General features: G+C 49.0%; 1 protein-coding gene across 1 annotated transcript in view; it reads right to left on the minus strand.

Moving 5' to 3' along the window:
- Positions 1 to 20,903, minus strand: part of CNTLN (centlein) — a 1,560,264-nt gene that overhangs the window by 637,128 nt on the left and 902,233 nt on the right. Inside the window, exon 14 of the mRNA XM_086961469.1 lies at positions 13,991 to 14,091. Within this exon, the coding sequence (XP_086817595.1) occupies positions 13,991 to 14,091 (101 nt within the window). The remainder of the gene's footprint in view (positions 1 to 13,990; positions 14,092 to 20,903) is intronic.

Raw genomic sequence — 20,903 nt, forward strand, 5'->3', positions numbered from 1 at the left:
AAGCAAACAGTAACAGAATTAGAATGGAGCAGCCCTTTAAACCCCTTTTTTCTTGTTAAGTGAGTATATACACTGCAAGATCGTATTTTTCTGCGAGAAATCATACCATTTTAGCTCTCTATACTGCGGGGATTTACTGTTTCCCCTAAACGATACGGACCAGACACGTCTTCAGCCCAATGGCTAACCTGTATTAAAAAGCGCCCTACTAGAAAGGAAAACCAGATAAACAAAAAGGCAAACACAACAAGTTGCTGCAGCAATAAAACAACAATAGTTACTCGATAGTTTGATTAGGGTTCATTTTTAATTATTGTCCAAAACAAGTTTTGCTGTTATTATCATTGCTTTTTTCCTCCATTATCTTATTTGGAGACAGATTTTGGACTTTTGAAGTAAGGAGAGGCATAATTATTTGGAACAGGAAAACCACAATGGAGGAAGTTTGGTGCCAAATTCATCTCAACAGCCGCAGTTGGTTGGTGTGCATGGCTGAGTGGTGTTGGCTGATTTACCAGCTTGGCCTTTGCTTTCTGTAAGTCTTCAGTCTTTGAAATAGCATCTGTGACCCTGCTTTTCTCATTTCAAAGGCGCCATTTGGCATGTGATGTCACAACGAATCTCAAAACTCAAAAAGATGTCATTAAACAAAGCAACATTTTAGAGCACCAACTATTATTGACTATAATTATGCGGGAATGTGTCCCCTTAAAGGCATATAGATAACGCATGATGAACAAGAACGGCCCAGGGACCATTAAGGAAGAAAACTAACCTCCACATCACCAGGAAGCCTGGTGAAAACACGCCCTGCACGGCAAAAAAATTTACCACACAAATGCTTCAGACTCTCAAATAAGAGTACACATGTGCTAAGAACAAAGTCCTTGGAAAGGTCAATCAATGGCTTATGCATAAACATCCCTCAAATAACTGTGTGAGTTGGAGCCCTGGACATGCACGAATATGTGCTAAGGTGATGTACACTTGATTTAGGATTACAACTCTGCATCATTAGGTGGCCTCGAAGTGCAGCAAACACTTTTCAATTACATAGAAAGTGGAAATAAATAAAATTACTCGGTACTAATGCTCATTCCGGAAGGAATACACATGACTAAGGTGTTTGTTAGTCTGAATTAGGCTTTTCTTTTGTCTTCGAAGCATGTCACATACAATTACAACCCTCCTGTATCTGAAATAAATTAGGCGCTTTTCAAAAGATGAGAACGCTGGAAAAGGAGAACAAACACACACAAGGCACTGGGGGGTTCCGTAGGTATACCTTGATATTAATCTGTTTTTCCCCCAGGTACTTTCCCGACGCAGTCTTGCCGCACAGCATCGTTCAATTGATTCAAAACATTCACAACAAAAAGTATGAAGATACTTCACAGGTATGTTTGTGTTCTATTTAAATGTGGCTTAAAAATTCGAATAAAACATTTTCTGTTTCAACTCTTTGGGTACTGTGCACAAACATGTAAAGAAAACAGCATTTGTTAGTAAAGTAAAGTGGAAAAAAATAATTCTGGGGAAGGTTTAGTAGATATCAGTAGCGGTGGGAAAAATCCCCCAAGGTGCACAATACAATTTTTTTTTAAAAAGGACAATGAACTGCAATGAGCGAGAGAAGCTTCTGTGAGTTTCTGCAGACCAAGTACATTTACAGGGCATAATTTAAAGCTTTCTTTAAAAGACTGCGACAGAAAAGGTAATTCCTTTAATATTTTCCAGTAAAGATGGTAAGTCTGGTCCAGAGACTGCCTCGTCGGGCTGATGTAATAAAAAAAACCTAATAAATAAGACATGCATAGATATATGCATCTATAAATGCAGAGAGATCCACTCTCTTCATCCATTGTTCTGTTCAACTGTCTTTAACTTTTCTCTTCCACTAAACGCAGTGATAGGGCATCTCCATCCCGCTTCATCCATTGGCTCTCTTGTACTGTGAGTGACAGCATTTTGCTTGATCATATAGGCACATATGCCTAAAAAGAATGACACTTTATTGCTAGGGCTGATGTGCCAGCACTTTTCTTTTTTCCTTTAAATTCTTTATTCTTTTTATTTCTGTTTAGTCATCCTTGTCTTTTGAAAACGTCTTCAGGGTATAGTAACTTAAAACCAACACGGCTCCTCCATTAGAGTGGAGAAGTGTCACCCCACTTAACTGAGTCCCAAAGCCCCAGAGATGAAAAATAAAATGATAATTCATTACCATTTTATTTTTCGTTGTCCAGTCCTGAACCTAGCGTCAGGATGGAGCGGAGCTTGCTGAGTGTAGGGAGGATTGGTGGGCAGAGGACTGCCTTTACACTCGCTCAAAGTGTGCATGTCTTTTTGGCCAGCCATCTTGCAACGGCCAACCAGACAGGCGAGCTTCAAACCTCTCAACCCAGCTGTCTTAAGACAGGTAGGTTGAGAGCAAGTGCAGGCCTCCAGTGCCCTCGGGAGCACAGAGAGAGGCCGCTCCCACCAATCAGGGCACTGTTCTCATGCTGATTAACAGCATGTGGGCAGGGAAGGATTAAATCTTGAGGGAGTTTACTGGTGCATGCACTGAAGTCCCAGCAGAAGAGGTCTGAGTAAGGAGGACGTTGTCCATCAGGATCCGGTAAGTGTCTTTCTTTTTTTTTTATTTGCCCGAGCGCACACTCACGTATTTGCCCAACCCCTCTCTCTCTCTCTCAGTGGATGCCAGCCGTCGCTGATGGTACTATTGCATCCAACAAAAACCAAGATACAAAAGGTTAAATTTGTGCCAACAAACAGACTGAACTACACCTCTTTTGCCCACAGAAATCCACAAAGAGGTGATAGTTCACCCAATCGTCTTTGGTAAGATCGATGTAAAAACTAAGCCCTCTTTTGTGGTCTAAACTATGGACCCTTTCCTCTTTCGAGGGAAGATGTGGGGCAAAGAATGTCAAAAGAGTGATGGACTACCCAAGATGGAATGAAGTCACAACTTTCAAGAGAAAAGCCGCTCTGGTCCTCAGCACCAGCTGGTCAAGAAAGAAAGCGGCATAGGGTGGCTGGGCTGACACAGCTTGGAGATCCCTCATGGAGCAAGAAACCGAGTCTTCAAGGTCAGCAGACTTGGAGAAAGCTGTGCTGAGTTCAAAAGCAGAACTCATAAGAAAAATGAAGACTGAGTTAAGATGGAAAGTGTGGATCAAACCTTTGAGAAAACAAATCACAAAAGATTATTGGAAAAAGGACGGTTTGCCATGCAAACGCGAAAAGGCCGAAAGGGGTGACAAGTAAAGTTTAAAGGTGTCCGCTGCAATTTCTTGCTGGGCCAAAGACAGAATGAGCAATACAACATTGGATAGGATGGCAGGCAACGGGTTTGTGTTACAGGTGTTCAACCCACAAACTTGTCCCACTGTTTTGCATAAATAGATTTTATAGAAGGGTGTCTGGCCATCAGGATGACATCCCCTACTGCCGCCGCTCAATCTCCACACATAGAGCTGTAGATTGCGCATGCCAAGGTGCAAGATCGTGCACACAGCTGCAACCGTAGACCCTTCAGAAACAGCAGCGGATCGGTGACCAGATGCTCATGCCAAGAAGTTCTGGGTACCACACTCTCATGGCCCAATCCAGAGGTCCGTGGATGACGTAGGCTTGTTAGTTGTTGATGATCTTCAGAACTATGGGGTAGGAAAGGTAACAGCGGGAAAACATAAAGGAGTCCTGAGCTCCACTCTAAGCTCAATGCATCTCCAAGACAGAGCGCTCTTAAAAACTCCAACGTGCAAAAGGTGTTGACACTGGGCGGTCGACAGTGGCAAAGATATTGAGCCAATGCTATCCTGTCTGGTGGAAAATGTCCCGTGCCTCCTCCGGGTGATCCTATATGCATTGCTGGCTGAGTTTGTCTGCCCTGGTTTTTAAAAATCCTGCAGAGGTATACAATCAGGAAGATGCCCGACAATCCAGCCAGGGCAGAGGTGCAGAGCCTCTAGACACAGAGTACAAGATCCCACCTCGCCCTGGCGGTTGCACTACCACCTGGCGGTGGTGCCGTCTGTGAGTGCCTGAACAATTCTCCCCTGCAGGAAGCATTTAAACACCAAGTGAATGGCCTGCAACTCCAGTAGGTTAATGTGAATGTGGGCCTCTGCTGAAGATCAGAGTCCCCTGATCTCCACTTTTCCCAGATAACCTCCCCAACCCAGCAGGGATATGTCTGTCACCTCCTTCAGGTCTGGGTAGGAACTGGAGAGGAGTCTGTTGCTGCTCCAATTGCAGCTGAGGAGCCACCACAGCAGATCTTTTCCAATCCCTTTGGAAAACTGAATAGAGTCCAACAGGTCTCTTTGTGCTGTGCCCACTGAGATTTCAGATCCCACTGCATCTTTCCTGAACAACGTGCAGGATGCAGGAGGCCATTAGTCATAGAAGCCTCAGAGCCATGTTCACTGAGACTGAAATTATAGTCTAAATGGGCTGGATTCATCGGTCCGGAGGGAAGGCTCGAAAACACACCATATCCTGGATAACTCTAATGTAAGTGACCCCTGCAGAGGAGTCAGGTGTGACTTTAGCATATTGATTGTGAACCCAAAGATCAAAGGAGGTTCGCCGTAGTCTGGAGGTGGTCTACATATTCTGTGGCAAGTACACCTTCAGCTGCCAGTGTTGAGGTAGCGAAAAACATACGCTGGACACCCAAAGCTACACTGCAACCTCTGCCATCACCTTTGTGAACACCAGAGAGTCACTGGTGAGGTCAAATGGGAGCACAACAAAACTGAAAATGCTCATGGCCTACCCTGAACCACAGGTAGCATCTGTGGACCTGAAGGAAAGGAACATGGAGTCTCGAGGACCCAGGTTCAGAAAGAACATGGGCCAGTGTGAGCATCTTTAACATTCCCTTCCATAGAAAAAAAGGAAAGAGGTTGAGAATCTAAAATAGGGCAGAGAAGGCCGCCATTCCTAGGCACTAGGTAATAGCGTGAGTGAAACCTAGTGCCAATTTACGAGGCCAGGACCTTTTCTTGGCTCTCTTCTCAGAAAGAGAATGGGCTTCCTACATCAAAATGAAAAAATAGTTCTCCTAAAGCTGCTCTGATGCAGGTGGCATAGGAAGCGGGATGGTAAGGAATTGCAGGGCACAGCCCCTTCAGACTATCTGCAGGACACACCTGTCGGACCTTATTGCTTGCCACTCATTGAGAAAATGACTAATCCTGCCTCTCACAAAGGGACAGTGTGCCAAAAGGGCAAATTAAAGTGGATTGGAGAAACTTGGGACTGAGATCTTAGTTACACCCTGCTGGCCTAAGCGCTGCCTGCAAGTTCAAACGGTCTCTGCCGCCTGTTTCTCTAAAATAAGGATGGTCAAAAAACGTATTCATTTCCTACCCAGTAATACAAGGAAAACTATTGTCCAAGCCATGATTACATCACACTTGGACTATGCCAACTGTCTGTATATTGGACTTGCCGCAGGCCTTTGCCATCGGCTTCAAACAGTACAGAACGCGGCAGTCCGACTAGTGTGTGGGATTTTCCTTAGAGAACACATCTCCCCACATCGCCGCTCACTTCGCTGGTTACCGATACAGAAAAGGGTGGAATTCAAAGCCATTACACTGGCTCATAGGGCAATCAAGGGGAAGGGCTCTGCTTATCTTTCCTACTGTTTACCCCCCTATAAAAACATCAGATCCATGCGATCCAGTTCTAAAAACCTCCTTATTACCCCGAGATTTAAAAAGATGCGATCAGGAGGAAAAACTTTTCAAACATGCGCCGCATCCCACTGGAATAAACTTCTGCAGGCCATTGGCTCAATCCAGGAAGAACTCCCCTTTCGTAAGGCATTAAAAACATAACTGTTCTGCTAATACTCATGAAGAAAGAGCTATCCCACCCTTTGGAGCGCCGGGACATCCCGTTGGGGTAGCTGCGCGCTATATAAGAGACACTAAATAAATAAATAAATAGATCCCTTCCAATGATATCGAAAGGAGCAGGGTGTTTGCTATTGGGGAGAAGGGCTTTACAGTGCTTGAAGGAGGGACCCCCAGCGATGCCTTAAGAGGGCCAAATTGAGTTTGATACTACCTTGCAGGAGTAGAAAGGCTGAAGCGGGTTCAGGAGGCAAAGCTGGCTCTGAGAGCAGACCTTCCAGCTGTAATGTCAGAGACAAAGTGTAAAGTATTTATGCAGCAGAAAAACTGTAAAAAAGTGAAAATACAAGAAAATTCCAGACCAATTTAGAAAAAATAGAGCAAATGTTTACAAATATGATACCAAAATGACAAATATCCTATCAGTAGAACCAGAGATATGCAATTTCAAAGTTTTAGGAAGATATAGCGCCTAAAAGCACAAAGCGCCACTTGGTTGTGCTAGACCAGTGGAAAGTCCCAAGTTCAGGTCCACCACAGGAACCAGGTTAGTCCAGCTGAAAATGTTATATTCTCAAAGTCCAGAGTGAAGAGTTCTGTTCGCGGTGGAGAAGGCCACAAGGAGCAGGGAGGGTGTTAAGGGCGCTCATCGCTGTAACACAAAGAGCAGGCCAGATGTTGTGGGCTGTCCTGGGTGTAGCGTGAATAGCTGGTCTGATTTAGTTAAAGGTTGTTGCTGGAGCTTTGCATTGACAGTCACCAAAGGTTGTTGTTGCGTTAGAGCGAAGTGCAGATCTTGTGTTGTCAGCCATCGCAATGGGTTGCTGTATTGTGAGAAGTTGGGTTCACAGGAGCTTCACATTGGGGATTGTCATGGGCAGAAGTATCATAGCGCGAATGGGCCTGTTCACAGTCACTTTGATCCCAAAGGTTGAGTATTTCACCTGTCTTTACAACCACGGGTCCCGGACCTGGGGAGGCACCTCTTGGGGATCAGGAAATCAATCCAGAAAAGGACAGCAGGGCAAGTTGCATGCCCAGGCAGATCCGATGCGGCAGTTCAGCTAGGCAGTTGCAGGAAGGCCTCTGGAGCTTGTTGTGTCCCTGTTGCTCAGAAAGGAGGTCAGACAACGGACCCTCGAAGTCACTCAAGTAGCCAGGGATGAAGGGAGCAGTTCCAGTTTTCCTTCTCAGAGAGCAGGGCAGGACTCAAACAGCAGGGCTGTTCTCTGGTAGTAGCAGGCCAGTCGTCTGGGGAACAAGGGAGTCCTTCTGTAGTGTCCACAGGTTCAAGTGTGTACTGAGTGGCTCTGGAGGTCCAATATTTATACTGGTGTCAGCCTTTCTAGTGATACCATTTACTAGCCCCGGAGGTGGCTTCCTCCCTTCACCGGTCAAGGCTCCAAAAGGCTTGGGATGACAAAAAGACTACTGTCAGGTTCCTTTGTGCGTGCTGAAGGTAAGCCCTTTGAAATGTAAAGGGGGATGGGTATAGCTCTGCCCCAAACATACTGTGTCACTGTCTGGAAGGAATACACAAACCCAGACAGTAGAGTCATTCACAATCATGTGACCCAAGATACTGCCAGAAGACACAAACGGTTAGGGAAGTTAAATTCCACCTTCCAAAAATGGCATTTACAGAACTGTGACTCAAAATCTGACTTTTCCATTAAAGAGGATTTTAGATTACAATTGACAACATATTTTTATCTGCTCTTAATCAAAAGTTATCACTTATTATATAGAATAAGGTAACCCAATGTGAGAGACAGGCCTTACAATGTTGAAACCGACTTTAGGAATTTTTCACTACCAGGACATGTAAAACTTAAACCCACATGCCCTTCTTTTTTTAAATACAAGGCACCCTGCCCTATGAGCCTTTAGGGTCTACCTTAGAGGTTACTTGTTTGTATTAAAAAGGAAGGTTTAGGCCTGACAAAATATTTGTTTTGTCAGGTCGAAATGGCAATTTAACACTGCACTACAGGATTTAGTGGCAGGCTCAAATACATCCTTGACTGGGGTGGGGCAGTGCCAGGATCATGCTGGAGCTCAGTGCCACTTTTAAAAATGTTTCCCCCCGTTTCTCCGCACCATGTTTGTAGAGAGTAAAGAGCGAGGTCAACTCCCATATGACCAGCGGGTAGCGAATATTGTCGCTATCCATAAAGCAGGTAATCCTAGGACGCTATGTTCCTCCTATAGGCGTATTTCATTAAACGCTGAGCCTAAAATTCTGGCGAAGCTACTGGCTACAAGGCTAACTAAAGTCATCACCACCCTGATCCACCTCGATTCATCTGGCTTCATGCCACATCGCAGCACGACCCTCAACCTTCGAAGCCTCACAGGATAGTGGGCAGGGCCCTGACGATACAGAAACCGGCGGTGCTGGTATCTTTGGATGCCACCATGGCCTTTGATCGGGTGAAGTGGCCCTAATTGTTCGCATTCCTGGGGAAGATGGGCTTTGGACCGGAGTTCACTAGCTGGGTCCATCTCTTGTATGCCGATCCCCTTTGCAGGGTAGTGGTGAATAATCGAAAGTCCGCCGACTTCCCTCTGAGCAGAGGCACGAGACAGGGATGTCCCTTGTCCCTGCTCCTATTTGTACTGGCTCTCAAGCCATTGGCAGCGTGGGTCAGGTGGGACCGGTCGATCAGAGGGCTGCATGGACACTGAAATGGGAGGATAAGATCTCACTATACGTGGATGATATCCTGATTACCTAACCAATCCCAGGGGATCGTTGATATGTTTTCTTGACGTGCTTGCTATATTCAGGAGATATTATGGCTTTGCGATTAACTGGTCGAAATCAGTACTCTTTGTCCTAAGAGGAGATCCGCCAGTGATCCCGAATACCTGACCGATACAGATCGAACCAGTGGGGTTCCGATATCTCTGCATTTATGTCGCGTTAAATTCGAAGTTGAGATACGCTAAAAATTTGGCCCCCCACTGACCCAATTTAAGGAGGATGTGATGAGGTGGAAGGCACTCCCGCTCTCCCTCTTGGGTAGAGCGGTGCTCTTTAAGATGATGGCCCTTCCCCGATTCTTGTATGCACTTCAGAACGCAATGGACCCGGTGCCCTCATCCTACTTTAGGGAAATAGAGGCCCTTCAGAGGCAGCTGCTCTGGGACGGCAAGTCCCGCATTGCTTCTCTAAGCTTACTCTCCTCTGGTATGATGGTGGGATAGACTTGCCGGATCTCCGGAAATATTACTGGGCCTCCCAGTTGGCGGCGGTGAACCACGCCATATATGGGCCCCCTGGGGACCCTGGGTACGCTATGGATCGCTGGCAGGTGCCAGGGGGCGCCCTCCCGAGGGAATTATATGCCAGATCTAATCGATTCACCCTCACTGGACCGTCAGCACACGCGGTGCAGGTGTGGCATGAAGCTAATCGGCATCTCAAGTGGGAGGGGAAACTCACACTTGCCAACCCATTGTGGAACTCAGAGAGGTTGGGATGTTTGTTGAAATCAAAGGGATTCGACAAATGGGATCCTATCGGGATCACGCAGATCAAGGATGTTTGCGGACAGGACACAGTTCACATGTCTGGTTCCCTCCAGGAAAAGTACCGCCTTCGGGAGAGCGAGCATTATTGCTACCTCTAAATTATGCATGCTTTACTTACACATATCCCCAGAGGCACTACGCTCCCAGACGCATCCCCCCTGGAAGACTGTGTGTTAGACGGGCACCTCCCGGAGAAGACCATTTCCTTAATATATAAGAAACTTATTAATAATATGCCGGACCCGCTGGCAATTATTAAGACACAATGGGGCGCCGATGGGTTGGAACTTGATGACGATGACTGGAGGGAGGCGGTCTCCTCCCCAAAAGTGGTGGCGATTCAAATGAGACTCAGGCTAGTGCAACTAAAGATTCTCCACAGGTCGTATGTTACGGGGCCCCGGCTGGTTCACATGGCTCGAGCGGAAAGTGGGGAGTGTTGGAGGGTGAGCGGTGAGCTTGGAACTTTCATGCATATTTTGTGGCATTGTGTGGAGAATACTGGGTTGAGATACACGATACGATGCGAGATGTGCTGGGGGTGGAGATGATACCGGAGCCCGCAGGTGTATTTTGAATGTTTGGGAACCCACGGATTTGAGTGCGTATGGGAGACAATGGGTGACCCTGGCATGTATGGTAGCCAAGCAGAATATTGCCCAGATGTGGGGAGCTAGCCAACTGCCCCTCATCGAGAAGTGGATGGAGGACCTGGACTGGTGCATGTTTAGGGAGAGGTCGGTTTACATTGCATGGGGTTGCCCTGCAAAGTGGGGGAAGATTTGGGAAACCTGGAATCGTTATTGTGGAGATATTTATGTTCCCCCGATGGACCGGGATGAAGTGGAGGTGCATGAGTCCCCGTGATCCCTTAACGCTATTCTGTATGTATTATTATGTAGTATGGAAACCATATCTTTCAGCTAAATATCCCATCGAATGTGGAGTCCCACAGGGCTCCTATTTAAGCCCAACCCTCTTTAAAGTATATGCCCTCCCAATGGATAGTACAGACACACAGTTAAGATCTCGTCTCCAATGCTGAAGACACTCAAATGGCTATTGCACTCGCCTCAGGAATCTCATCAGGCTTCCAGTGACCTAAAAGCCTGCCCAGGGAAGTAACTGAATGGATGTCAGTAAGCAACCTCTAATTCAACAATGGGAAGACAGAAGTGCTGGTTGTTGGCAAAAATACATCCTGCTGGAAAGAAATGCTATGGCCTTCATGCCTCGGAGAGCGACCAGTACTTTCTACGACATAAGAATCCTTGGCTTTTAGTTGGACAGCAAACTCACTATGGAGTTTCAAGCCAAAAAGCTGTTTGCAACTTGCTTTGGACTACCACGCACACTAAGGAAAGTCATGCAGTGGCTATCTCCCTCATCCAAGAGGGTAGTGATTCAAGGACTGATCAACTATTGTCTTGACTACGACAACTCCTTTTAAAAAAAAATTTTTACAGAGTTTAATATAGCGCAATCTTCACCTGAAGGTATTGCGTATCAGAGCACTTTACACAATCACCAGTTCCATTACATGAGGACACATTCATTTTTGGTAGGCACAGGGAGATTACGTGATTTGTCTAGAATCACAGGATGTTGCGGGTCCCTGAAGAGACTCAAACCTGGTTCCCCAGCTCCAAGGTCGGCCACCCTAGCCGTTAGGCCAACTCCTTGTTTCTAGGAAGCCCTAAATGCTTCCTAAAGTGTCTACAGGTCAATCAAAAGGACGCAGCATGATCAATCTTCAAGATCCTCAGACGCCATTCAACAGCCACAGCATTGGTGGCACTTCACTGGCTCCCAATACAAAAAAGGATCAATGTCAAGGTCCTATGCATGGCCCACCGAGCTTTGCAGGGATAATGTCCCTCTCTGATCTTAAAACTGCTTTTCCCATACGTGCCAATGAGATTACTCTGCTCTGAGAGCTCATCTCTTAAAACCATCCCCAAAGTGAAGAGAGCAAGATGTAGCGGCCACTCCTTTACCTTTCTGACTGCTAAGCTGTGGAATGCCTTCCCTGCCAAATAAGACGGCCGCAGCCAGAAATTACCTTAAGGCAACTACTGAAGAACCATCTATTCTAAACCTCCGTTTGATTCGCCTAGGTCTTGCAGGCGTATCTGACTCTGCATCAGGAGGCCTTTCGGGGTAGCTGCGTGCTATACAAGACATCATGAATAGACCAGAATAGAAGCAATGTTAATCAAGATTATAATAAAAGCACACAGGTTGACAAAGGGGAGCAATTGAAGGAGCCCAGGAACTGGGCTCAGGAGATGCAATTAAATATGGTTCAGGACTAGAATGCACATAAGACAAGGAGTTTACATATAAAGGGACAGATCAGGAAGAGTGCAGCCAAACCTAGGGATAATAACTATCGCAGAAACTAGGAGATAGAAACTGAATCTAAAGGCAAGCCGACAGAGTATGAGGAGACTGAACAAACAAGTCAGTTGTGAGCCACTGCACTCTGGGCTTACTGGGCTGAAATAACAGGAGGTTGGGAGGAAGAGCACAGGTGCGGGGAGAGAGCCAGGTGAAGAGAATCAGAGAACCACCAGTAAAAGGAAGGCTGAATTTGGACTTCAAAAGGGAAAGACCAGCGACACCAGGAGGAACAAGACAGGACAGCAGGAAAAAAAGGAACAGGGTAAGATTCGGAGGCAAAAACATGTAAAAATCCAGAACACAGGTATAAAAGGGTCAGAAAGGCTGGAGGATCCAAGAATCAAGACAGAGAATAGAGTACCTCTACCAGGAGATGATCAGGACAAAATTAGGAGGTAGAAAGGTCTACAAGGAGCATGATGCATCAGGAAGATGGTGCGGAATCCTGGACTGGGATTTAGAACTGGGTATGCAGGGTGTTTAAAGAGTCCTCTCATATTCTGGAATAATAGTTGAACCCCACAGCAAGAGCCACGTGATGGCAGAATCCTGACAGGTAACTCAGTTGGAGGCCTCGCGGACCCTTGGAATGCTAGGGTGAACCAGAGGGAACCAGTAAAATGCTGAAGAAGCAAAGCTTAGCTTCCTTAAACGCCTCAATTTGTTGCGGCTTCACTGATGTGCCTAGAAACTCAGGATGCATTGGTATGAGTTACGAAATCAGCTCCTAGCTAGGATACCGGGAACGATACCATGGAGCACTTTGACATGCTCACGACTTCTCAGAATAAGAGTGGTGAGAAGGGGAGACGGGCCACTTGGACTTTTTGTGTATTCTTTCGCTTGGACTTACCCAAGGACTTAGAGCCTGACGAAGATCGGTCATGGGACTAGCTCTGAGAAGTGGAAGGGGTTTGTATCCTTGACTTCGTGCAGGAGGAGGCTTTACACAATTTTCGGCAATGCTCTGCAAAGTACAGCTTTGCTTTGCAGTCCTCAATTGCCTTTGGGTTGATCAGGGCACACTTCCCGCTTGACTTAGAGTAGTTGCCTAGCACTAAAAGCAGAGGCCCACCTTGTGGGGATCAGTCACAGGCATTTGTTTGTGACAATCTCAAGAAAGTTTAAAGCCGGTGCTTTTTCGAGGTCACATTTCCTTTGCACACCTGAAAAAAATTTGGGAAGATAAAAAGCTTGTCAACTCACAAGTAAAGGAGGAGCAAGCTCAGATCAGCATCCAAAGGTGCACAAAGAAAGGAACTCACAATGTGTGCCTGGGTGGCATCTACATACTTCCCCAGTTGTCACTTCTTAGGCATAACAGATTCGAAATGGAGCAGCATGACACCACCAGCATACCAAATCTTGTGGTGCCAGGCTGGTGCCCCTGGATGTTTTAAAGGTGAGAAACCTGAGGTTAGAAGTATCCATCAGAAGAAAAGAATGACTGAAGATAGAGGAGATGCTAAGCAGTCCTTCCAACCTCCCGGTACAACCACAAGGTCTGGAAGGTGCGGGAGGTAAGAGAAATTTTGTACATTAAACAGTCATAACTGTTCCCAGTCCCTTATCTTGCCTACCAGTCAACTTGCACTTAAGGACCTATAAAAGTTAAAGGAACTACCTTAACTCTTTGCATGGTCATGACAGCCGGGTCACGGTGGGCGTGTGCTCACAACGTCCGGAGGCTATCCGAATCCCGCCCACTATGTAAATGACCCGTACAGTGCGAAAATTCGCTGTGCATGCACATACATTAGCTACTAAATCACTAGTGATGTCTGCTGAATATGGAAACTATCCAGAAGTAAAAAAACAGATCACTTCAGGAACTAAAGGGTGCTTAATTTCAGACCTAAACAGAAACTGGGTAGCCAGCCATTCCCATTAGCTCAATATGGAATTAGTCAGAAAAGTCTGGTAACTCATCAAAATATTTATGGCACACTTTTAAATAAAGGAGAACATCTGAGGGCAGAAAGCTGCCAGAACCAAACTACAGGAGAGGAAACGTGAAAATTGATTTCAGCATTAGAAAAATTAGAAAAATAATTATTCTGCAACAAATCTGTAGACTTTGCGAGAAAAAAATGTTCTACAAAAGAATTAAGTTGATGTGTGCTATAGCTATTTGCGAGTAATGGCCTGTAAAAAATTATCTTAGGAGTTCTTACCTTCTCTTTCCTGCTGTAGAAATAGATTTAGCTCCTGAATCGTAGCTCTATCAGTAGACACGTGCACTTTCAACTGATCTAATTCCTCTTCAAGATTCATTCTGTGTCATAATCAAAAATTGTATACATTAAGTGATAAGAATAGACATTTGATGCAACAGAAACTTTTAGGTGTCTAAAAAACAATAAAAATAAATACACAGTATTAAAGTTAAAATCCTTTGTAAATCGTGTGACAGTACCGGTTTGTTGGACTTGGCCCTTCTGGCAGGTTTACCCCTAAACTTTTTGCTTTTGAATGTGACTTGGTGCTAGTGATTTTTGGCTTCTTCGCACTTTACCACGGAGTCCCAGGGTAAAGTGCGTGCGTGTTGTGAGGTTGGCCTGCCCTCCCATAGGAAAACATGGGGAATGTATGTGTCCCTGGTAGTTCCTGATGCGTGGGAAGTGCAGATGCGCTTTTGGTATGTGCGGACTCATGTGATTAAATGCTGCGCGATGATGTGTGCGACGTTATTGTGTCTGGTGTGGAAGTGCCACTTCTAGAAGTTGGCATGTCTGTGTAATTTATGTGAATTGCCTGTCTGGCTTGTGATTGGCTGGAGCTGGCTGGTGAGCCTGGCTCCAGGAGTCAGGATGGGTCTGCCCCGGTGGTGAGTGGAGAGATCTGCATGAATGTGAGGGAGGAGTGCACCTGGGACCTGAATAGGGCTGGGCTTTCCCCACACAATGCTGGCTCCGCCCCCTGTGGTGCGACTGATGACCCTAGCCTGGCCAGTGAATAGTGAGAGGGGCTGAACACATCAGAGTGCTCCAAAACCAGCTGCGACTGGTTTTCCCCCACCCTGCAGACACAGACAAAAGGAAAATGGGTATAAAAGGCGCTGTGACCCCATGAAAATGTTCTCTCCCTGATCCTGAACTTGAGGGGGGCCTGCTGCTGCTGGGCGCCAGGAGGAACCGCCACTGGGGACTGCCTCCCTGCCTGGAGGGCCCTGTGAGCTGGCCCCTGGGCCCAGCCTTTGCCCCCCCCGTACTTTGCTCCAAGACTGTCTTTAAACATTGCGCTCCAGTGCCTGGGAGGCACTGTAGCTCGATTGCCTAAGGATCCCTTGTTTTTGATTCCTAAAAGAGGTGCTTTGTGTCCTGCCTGCCTGGGGATCCTAGGGAGGAGCGTTCCGCTTTCTTACTGCAGCCCGGAGCTGTGATCGTCCTTCCACAAGGGATTCCCCGGCGTGGGGATCCGCCTTGGCTGTATTTCCAAGCAGGTGCCCACCCTGCATTTTCCCCGCAATATTGCTGATTCTAAGGGGTGCCTACCCCGTATTCTGCCCCTTTATTTTGACCCCTGACGAGTGCCCACCCCGCCAGGGACAATGCCGTAATTAGTTATTCATTTATTTCACGGGTGCCACCCCACTTAGTTCATTCTAGAACGGGAGCCTACCGTGTACTTTTTGAAGGAAATCACCGCGCTGCCCTCAGCAGCGCACCCCAGAGCCTAGAGGCTCGTCCGTACTGTGGGCCAGGTAGGAAGTCGGCGGGCGGAGGAGACGAGGAAGCAGGGCTCCCGCATCGGTGTTGTGAGCCCTGCGCGTGTCCCCCACCAGAGAGAGCTCCGCAGCCCCCGGCGAAGAGGACAGCGACCGCCAGAAGGAGCCCCCGCCTGCAGAAGTGCCGGTAAGTGAAACCGGCTGGGCGGGAGCTCCGAGTCATAGTGCGGCCTCATTGTTTTGCTGAGTCCCCCGAGCGGGACTCCAACGATCACGGGGGCATTTCTTCAGAGCCGCAAGAGGCTCCAGGGGCCATTATCCTTCCGAGTCCCCAAAGGGGGGACTCCCTTGTCGTGGGGGCATTTGTTGTAGAGCCCCGAGGCTCCAGGGAGCATTTGTCTATCTCGAGTCCCCCGAGCGGGACTCCAACGTGTGGGGCATTTTCTCATTCAAGCCCAAGAGGCTCCAACTTGCTTCAGGGCACACTTTGTCTCGAGCCCACGAGGCTCTAACGACGGGGGCATTTTGTATTCAGAGCCCGAGAGGCTCCCCCACCCGCATTGTTGGGGGCATTTTGGAGGGTAGAGCTGCCCCGGTTGGCAGCGGGCTGCTCCCCCCAGTGTGGTGGTATTTGTTTCTTGCCAAAAACGTTTTACACATCGCCTCTGAGATAGGACTGACTGCTCGTGCCAAGCTACCAAGAGGGTGAGCAGTGGTTATCTTGGCGGGTGACTTCCTTACCCTGACGCAGAATGGTGGTTTCTGCCTGGCTTGGGCGCAAGCCTTAGCCAACCGGAAATCGCCAGTTCTAACATTAGTGGTCAGCGGTGGGAAAAGGACTTGCGTTTGCGCTCTACCACAGCAGCAGCTGACTGCACCACAGAACTCTGCACTTTAGATAATCACATTTTTGGGATTATTGTTTTTTGAAGTTCCATTATTTCTTCTCCTAAGAGTGTCATTTTTAGATTGTGTAATCTTGCTTCAGATTAGACTGTTAGGTCCCCTGTGTTGCACGTGCCCCTGAGCGTCCTGCCAAGATGGAGTCTGCTTTTAATTTCTGTGGTCTGTTTAGATACAGTGTGGATGAGTTGGTAGAGTTCTGTGAAGAAAGAGATATAGCAGTGAATGGGTCAGACACCCCGTCCAAACTGAGGGACAACCTGATCCTGTGGCAGAAGGATGAATGGGAACGTGAGCGCAGTAAGGAAGATAGGGCAGGGCCGCACGCCATGAGGGTGGTGGGTCTGTGGGGAGCCCTGAAGAGTCTGAAGAAGAGGAAGAAGATGACACGGCATGGACGCCAGTAGATAGTGAAGACCCCATAAATAGGGAGTCCCTTGCTAGGTCCAGTGTCAGGAACAGCGCCCATCCCTTTTCCTGTCCCCAGAGGAGTGGGAAGTTAGGAGGGAAGAGAGGGAGCACCAGCTTGCTTTGGAACAGCTCAGGTTAGAGCATGCCCAGGCGATGGCGCAGCTGGGTGTTAAGAAGCAACAGCTAGAGACCGAGAGGGTCTTAGCGCAGGAGAGGATAGAGGAGGCTGAGAGGGCCTTCGCCAGAGAGAAATTCACTCTGGAAGGTAGACTATCTCCTGCGCGCAGTTTTAGTTTTCTGGATTCCCCAAGGAGGGTTGAGTCCAGTGTTGGCAGCGATATATTCAGTGCAGGAAGTCCCATTCCCAGTTCCCAGAGTATGGTACCTGTTTCCCAAGAAGAGGAGTCTAGGTTGAAATTCAGGGGAGGTAGGAAACTGTCTCACCAGTCTTGGGAGGAGTTTGTGAATGAATGTGATGATGCACTGGTCAATTGGGTAAAGCTTGACCCGGAACATGATTTTGGTGAACTGCTCAATATGGTTCTCAAAGAGCAAATGGTCAGTATCTGTTGCTGGCCGGAGTTGCGGCAACACCTGTTGAGGTTGGAGACCTGTGATCCTTGGGAGCTTGCAAAGGAAGCAGACCTCTGGGAAAGGGCCAGAGGTTCTGAAGAGTCATTGGTGAGTGATTCCAAAAGTAGTTTCAGGTATCTTCCAGCCCATAGTGGCAGAAGAGGTTCAGAGTAGCCCAGCTAGGTCCCAGTGTAGCGAGAGGGGTCTAGGGGCTTACAACCTGTGTCAGTGGAACAGGAGTGAGTGGGTTACCAAGAGTCCCCAGATGCCCAAAGCCCTGCCTCAGAGCCTGGATGGTTTCTTTAGGGTTGAGGACCTAAGCTGTCCTGTTAGTCCATTTGAGGAGGATCTCCTAGTGTGTAGAGGACCTGGAGCGTCTGTAAATAGATCTCCAGTGGTTCTAGTGTCCGGCAGTGCCACTCCAGTTGGGAGGGCACAGGAGTCCGAAGTGAGAAGTGATTGGGGGATGAGTTCCCCAGTGGAAGAACCAGTGGACCAGGGACTAGCCAGCTGGGCTAGATTCCCTTGGGGGGGACCCGGGTGACACCACTTCTGTTCTGGGGGTCTTCACGCACTGTCCGATGAACAGGGGACGGGAGATCAGCGACACACAGACAGTCACGCAAGATATGAGTCATGTGTTAGCCTCAGGGGGATAGTGTGCAAGTCCCCAGAAGTCCTGGAGTGCCAGGCAATTATTCCACCAAACTTTTTAGACCAGACGTTGGGAGGCCAGGTTCAGGATCCGCCTGACCTGAAGGGTAGGTCGTCTGTAACCAGCGTCCTGACTGGTTCATCTTCCAGCGGTACCACTCCAGTTGGGAGGGTGCTGAACTCTGGAAGGGGGTGCAGAGGGTGGGAGAGCCTGCCTCTGACCCCGGTGCAACCTGAGGGGTTAAACCCTAGGTTGGGAGAGTGGTGTTCTAAGGGTACCCCTCGCAGGAGGAGGAGGAACCCTAGAAGGAGAGGTGGGGGGGAGGAGAGCCTTCCCTGTGACTCCTGGTCCACCTAAGGGTGTAGACCCTAGGCTGGAGAGCCAGTGGCAGTCTAGCCCTGTCCTACAGACAGGAAGAGTGGAGAATGGCTACTATGTACCAGAGGTTACTACCCCCCACTCTGTGAATAGGCAAGGACCAGTGGCACCTGGGTGGCCTAGGGCCTGGTCCTGGCCGCGGACAGCTTGGGAGTACCGGTGGGGTAGCCCAGTTGTTCCAAACAGTGTTTTTAGAAAAAACCCCATTGGTTCACCGTGGCGTAGAACAGGAGGGTGTCCCTGCAGTTGCAGGCCTGCGTCTGTGTTCTATCGCCCCAAGCAGGGAAGCCCATCACGGTAGTGATTGGTCTACCCTGCGTTTTGACTGGAAGGGGGTTGTGTTGGACTTGGCCCTTCTGGCAGGTTCACCCCTAAACTTTTTGCTTTTAAATGTGACTTGGCGCTAGTGATTTTTGGCTTCTTCGCACTTTACCACGGAGTCCCAGGGTAAAGTGCGTGCGTGTTGTGAGGTTGGCCTGCCCTCCCATAGGAATGCATGGGGAATGTATGTGTCCCTGGTAGTTTCTGATGCGTGGGGAGTGCAGGTGCGAGTTTGGTATGTGCGGACTCGTGTGATTAAATGCTGCGCGATGTGTGCGGCGTTATTGTGTCTGGTGTGGAAGTGCCACTTCTAGAAGTTGGCATGTCTGTGTAATTTATGTGAATTGGCTGTCTGGCTTGTGATTGGCTGGAGCTGGCTGGTGAGCCTGGCTTCAGGAGTCGGGATGGGTCTGCCCCGGTGGTGAGTGGAGAGATTTGCATGAGTGATGTGAGGGAGGAGTGCACCTGGGACCTGAATAGGGCTGAGCTTTCCCCATACAATGCTGGCTCCGCCCCCTGTGGTGCGACTGATGACCCTAGCCTAGCCAATGAATAGTGAAAGGGGTTGAACACATCAGAGTGCTCCAAAACCAGCTGCGACTGGTTTTCCCCCACCCTGCAGACACAGACAAAGGGAAAATGAGTATAAAAGAGGGGCTGTGACCCAATGAAAATGTTCTCTCCCTGATCCTAAACTTGAGGGGGGCCTGCTGCTGCTGGCGCCAGGAGGAACCGCCACTGGGGACTGCCTCCCTGCCTGGAGGGCCCTGTGAGCTGGCCCCTGGGCCCAGCCTTTGCCCCCCCCCCCCTTACTTTGCTCCAAGACTTTATTTAAACCTTGCGCTCCAGTGCCTGGGAGGCACTGTAGCTGGATTGCCTAAGGATCCCTTGTTTTTGATTCCTAAAAGAGGCGCTTTGTGTCCTGCCTGCCTGGGGATCCTACGGAGGAGCGCTTCCGCTTTCTTACTGCAGCCCAGAGCTGCGAGTGTCCTTCCACGAGGGATTCCCCGGTGTGGGGATCCCCCTTGGCTCTATTTCCAAGCAGGTGCCCACCCTGCATTTTCCCTGAAATATTGCTGATTCTAAGGGGTGCCTACCCCGTATTCTGCCCCTTTATTTTGACCCCTGATGAGTGCCCACCCCGCCAGGGACACTGCAGTAATTAGTTATTCATTTATTTCACGGGTGCCACCCCGCTTAGTTCATTCTAAAACTGGAGCCTACCCCGTACTTTTTGAAGGAAATCACTGCGCTGCCCTCAGCAGCGCGCCCCGGAGCCTAGAGGCTAGTCCAAGGGGCCGCGCTGCCATTGGCTGCCCTCACTAGCGCGACCCGGAAGTACTGTGGGCCAGGCAGGAAGTCGGCCGGCGGAGGAGAAGAGGAAGCAGGACTCCCGCATCGGCAGTGTGAGCCCTGCGCGTGTCCCCCACCGGAGAGAGCCCCGCAGCCCCCGGCGAAGAGGACAGCGACCGCCAGAAGGAGCCCCCGCCTGCAGAAGTGCCGGTAAGTGAAACCGGCTGGGAGGGAGTTCCGAGTCATAGTGCGTCCTCATTGTTTTGCTGAGTCCCCGAGCGGGACTCCAACGATCACGGGGGCATTTTTTCAGAGCCGCGAGAGGCTCCAGGTGCCATTATCCTTCCGAGTCCCCAGAGGGGGGACTCCCATGTCTTGGGGGCATTTGGTTTAGAGCCCCGAGGCTCCAGGGGGCATTTGGCTATCTCGAGTCCCCCGAGCGGGACTCCAACATGTGGGGCATTTTCTCATTCGAGCCCACGAGGCTCCAACTTGCTTCAGGGCACACTTTGTCTCGAGCCAACAAGGCTCCAACGACAGGGGCATTTTGTATTCAGAGCCCGAGAGGCTCTCCCACCCGCATTTTGGGGGGCATTTTGGAGGGTAGAGCGGCCCCGGTTGGCAGCGGTCCGCTCCCCCCAGTGTGGTGGTATCTGTTTCTTGAGCCCACGAGGCTCCCCCGTGTTCTTGGGCCCCATTGTTTGGAATCCAGAAGAGAGCCAGGAGGCACGCTGGTGCCAGGCTCCCTGCTACAGCTGCTCAGCACTTAGTGGGCAGCTGCTACGTTTAGGCCCTTGCACCTTCTTCCTTGGCTACCCGCGCAGCCTGCCCTGACATTGTGGACACCGGGCGTTTCAGCCCCTGAGAGACCAGTTGGCCTGGGGGA

The sequence above is a fragment of the Lissotriton vulgaris genome, chromosome 3_1, assembly GCF_964263255.1.
Source record: "Lissotriton vulgaris chromosome 3_1, aLisVul1.2, whole genome shotgun sequence".
Classification (NCBI taxonomy): Eukaryota; Metazoa; Chordata; class Amphibia; order Caudata; family Salamandridae; genus Lissotriton; species Lissotriton vulgaris.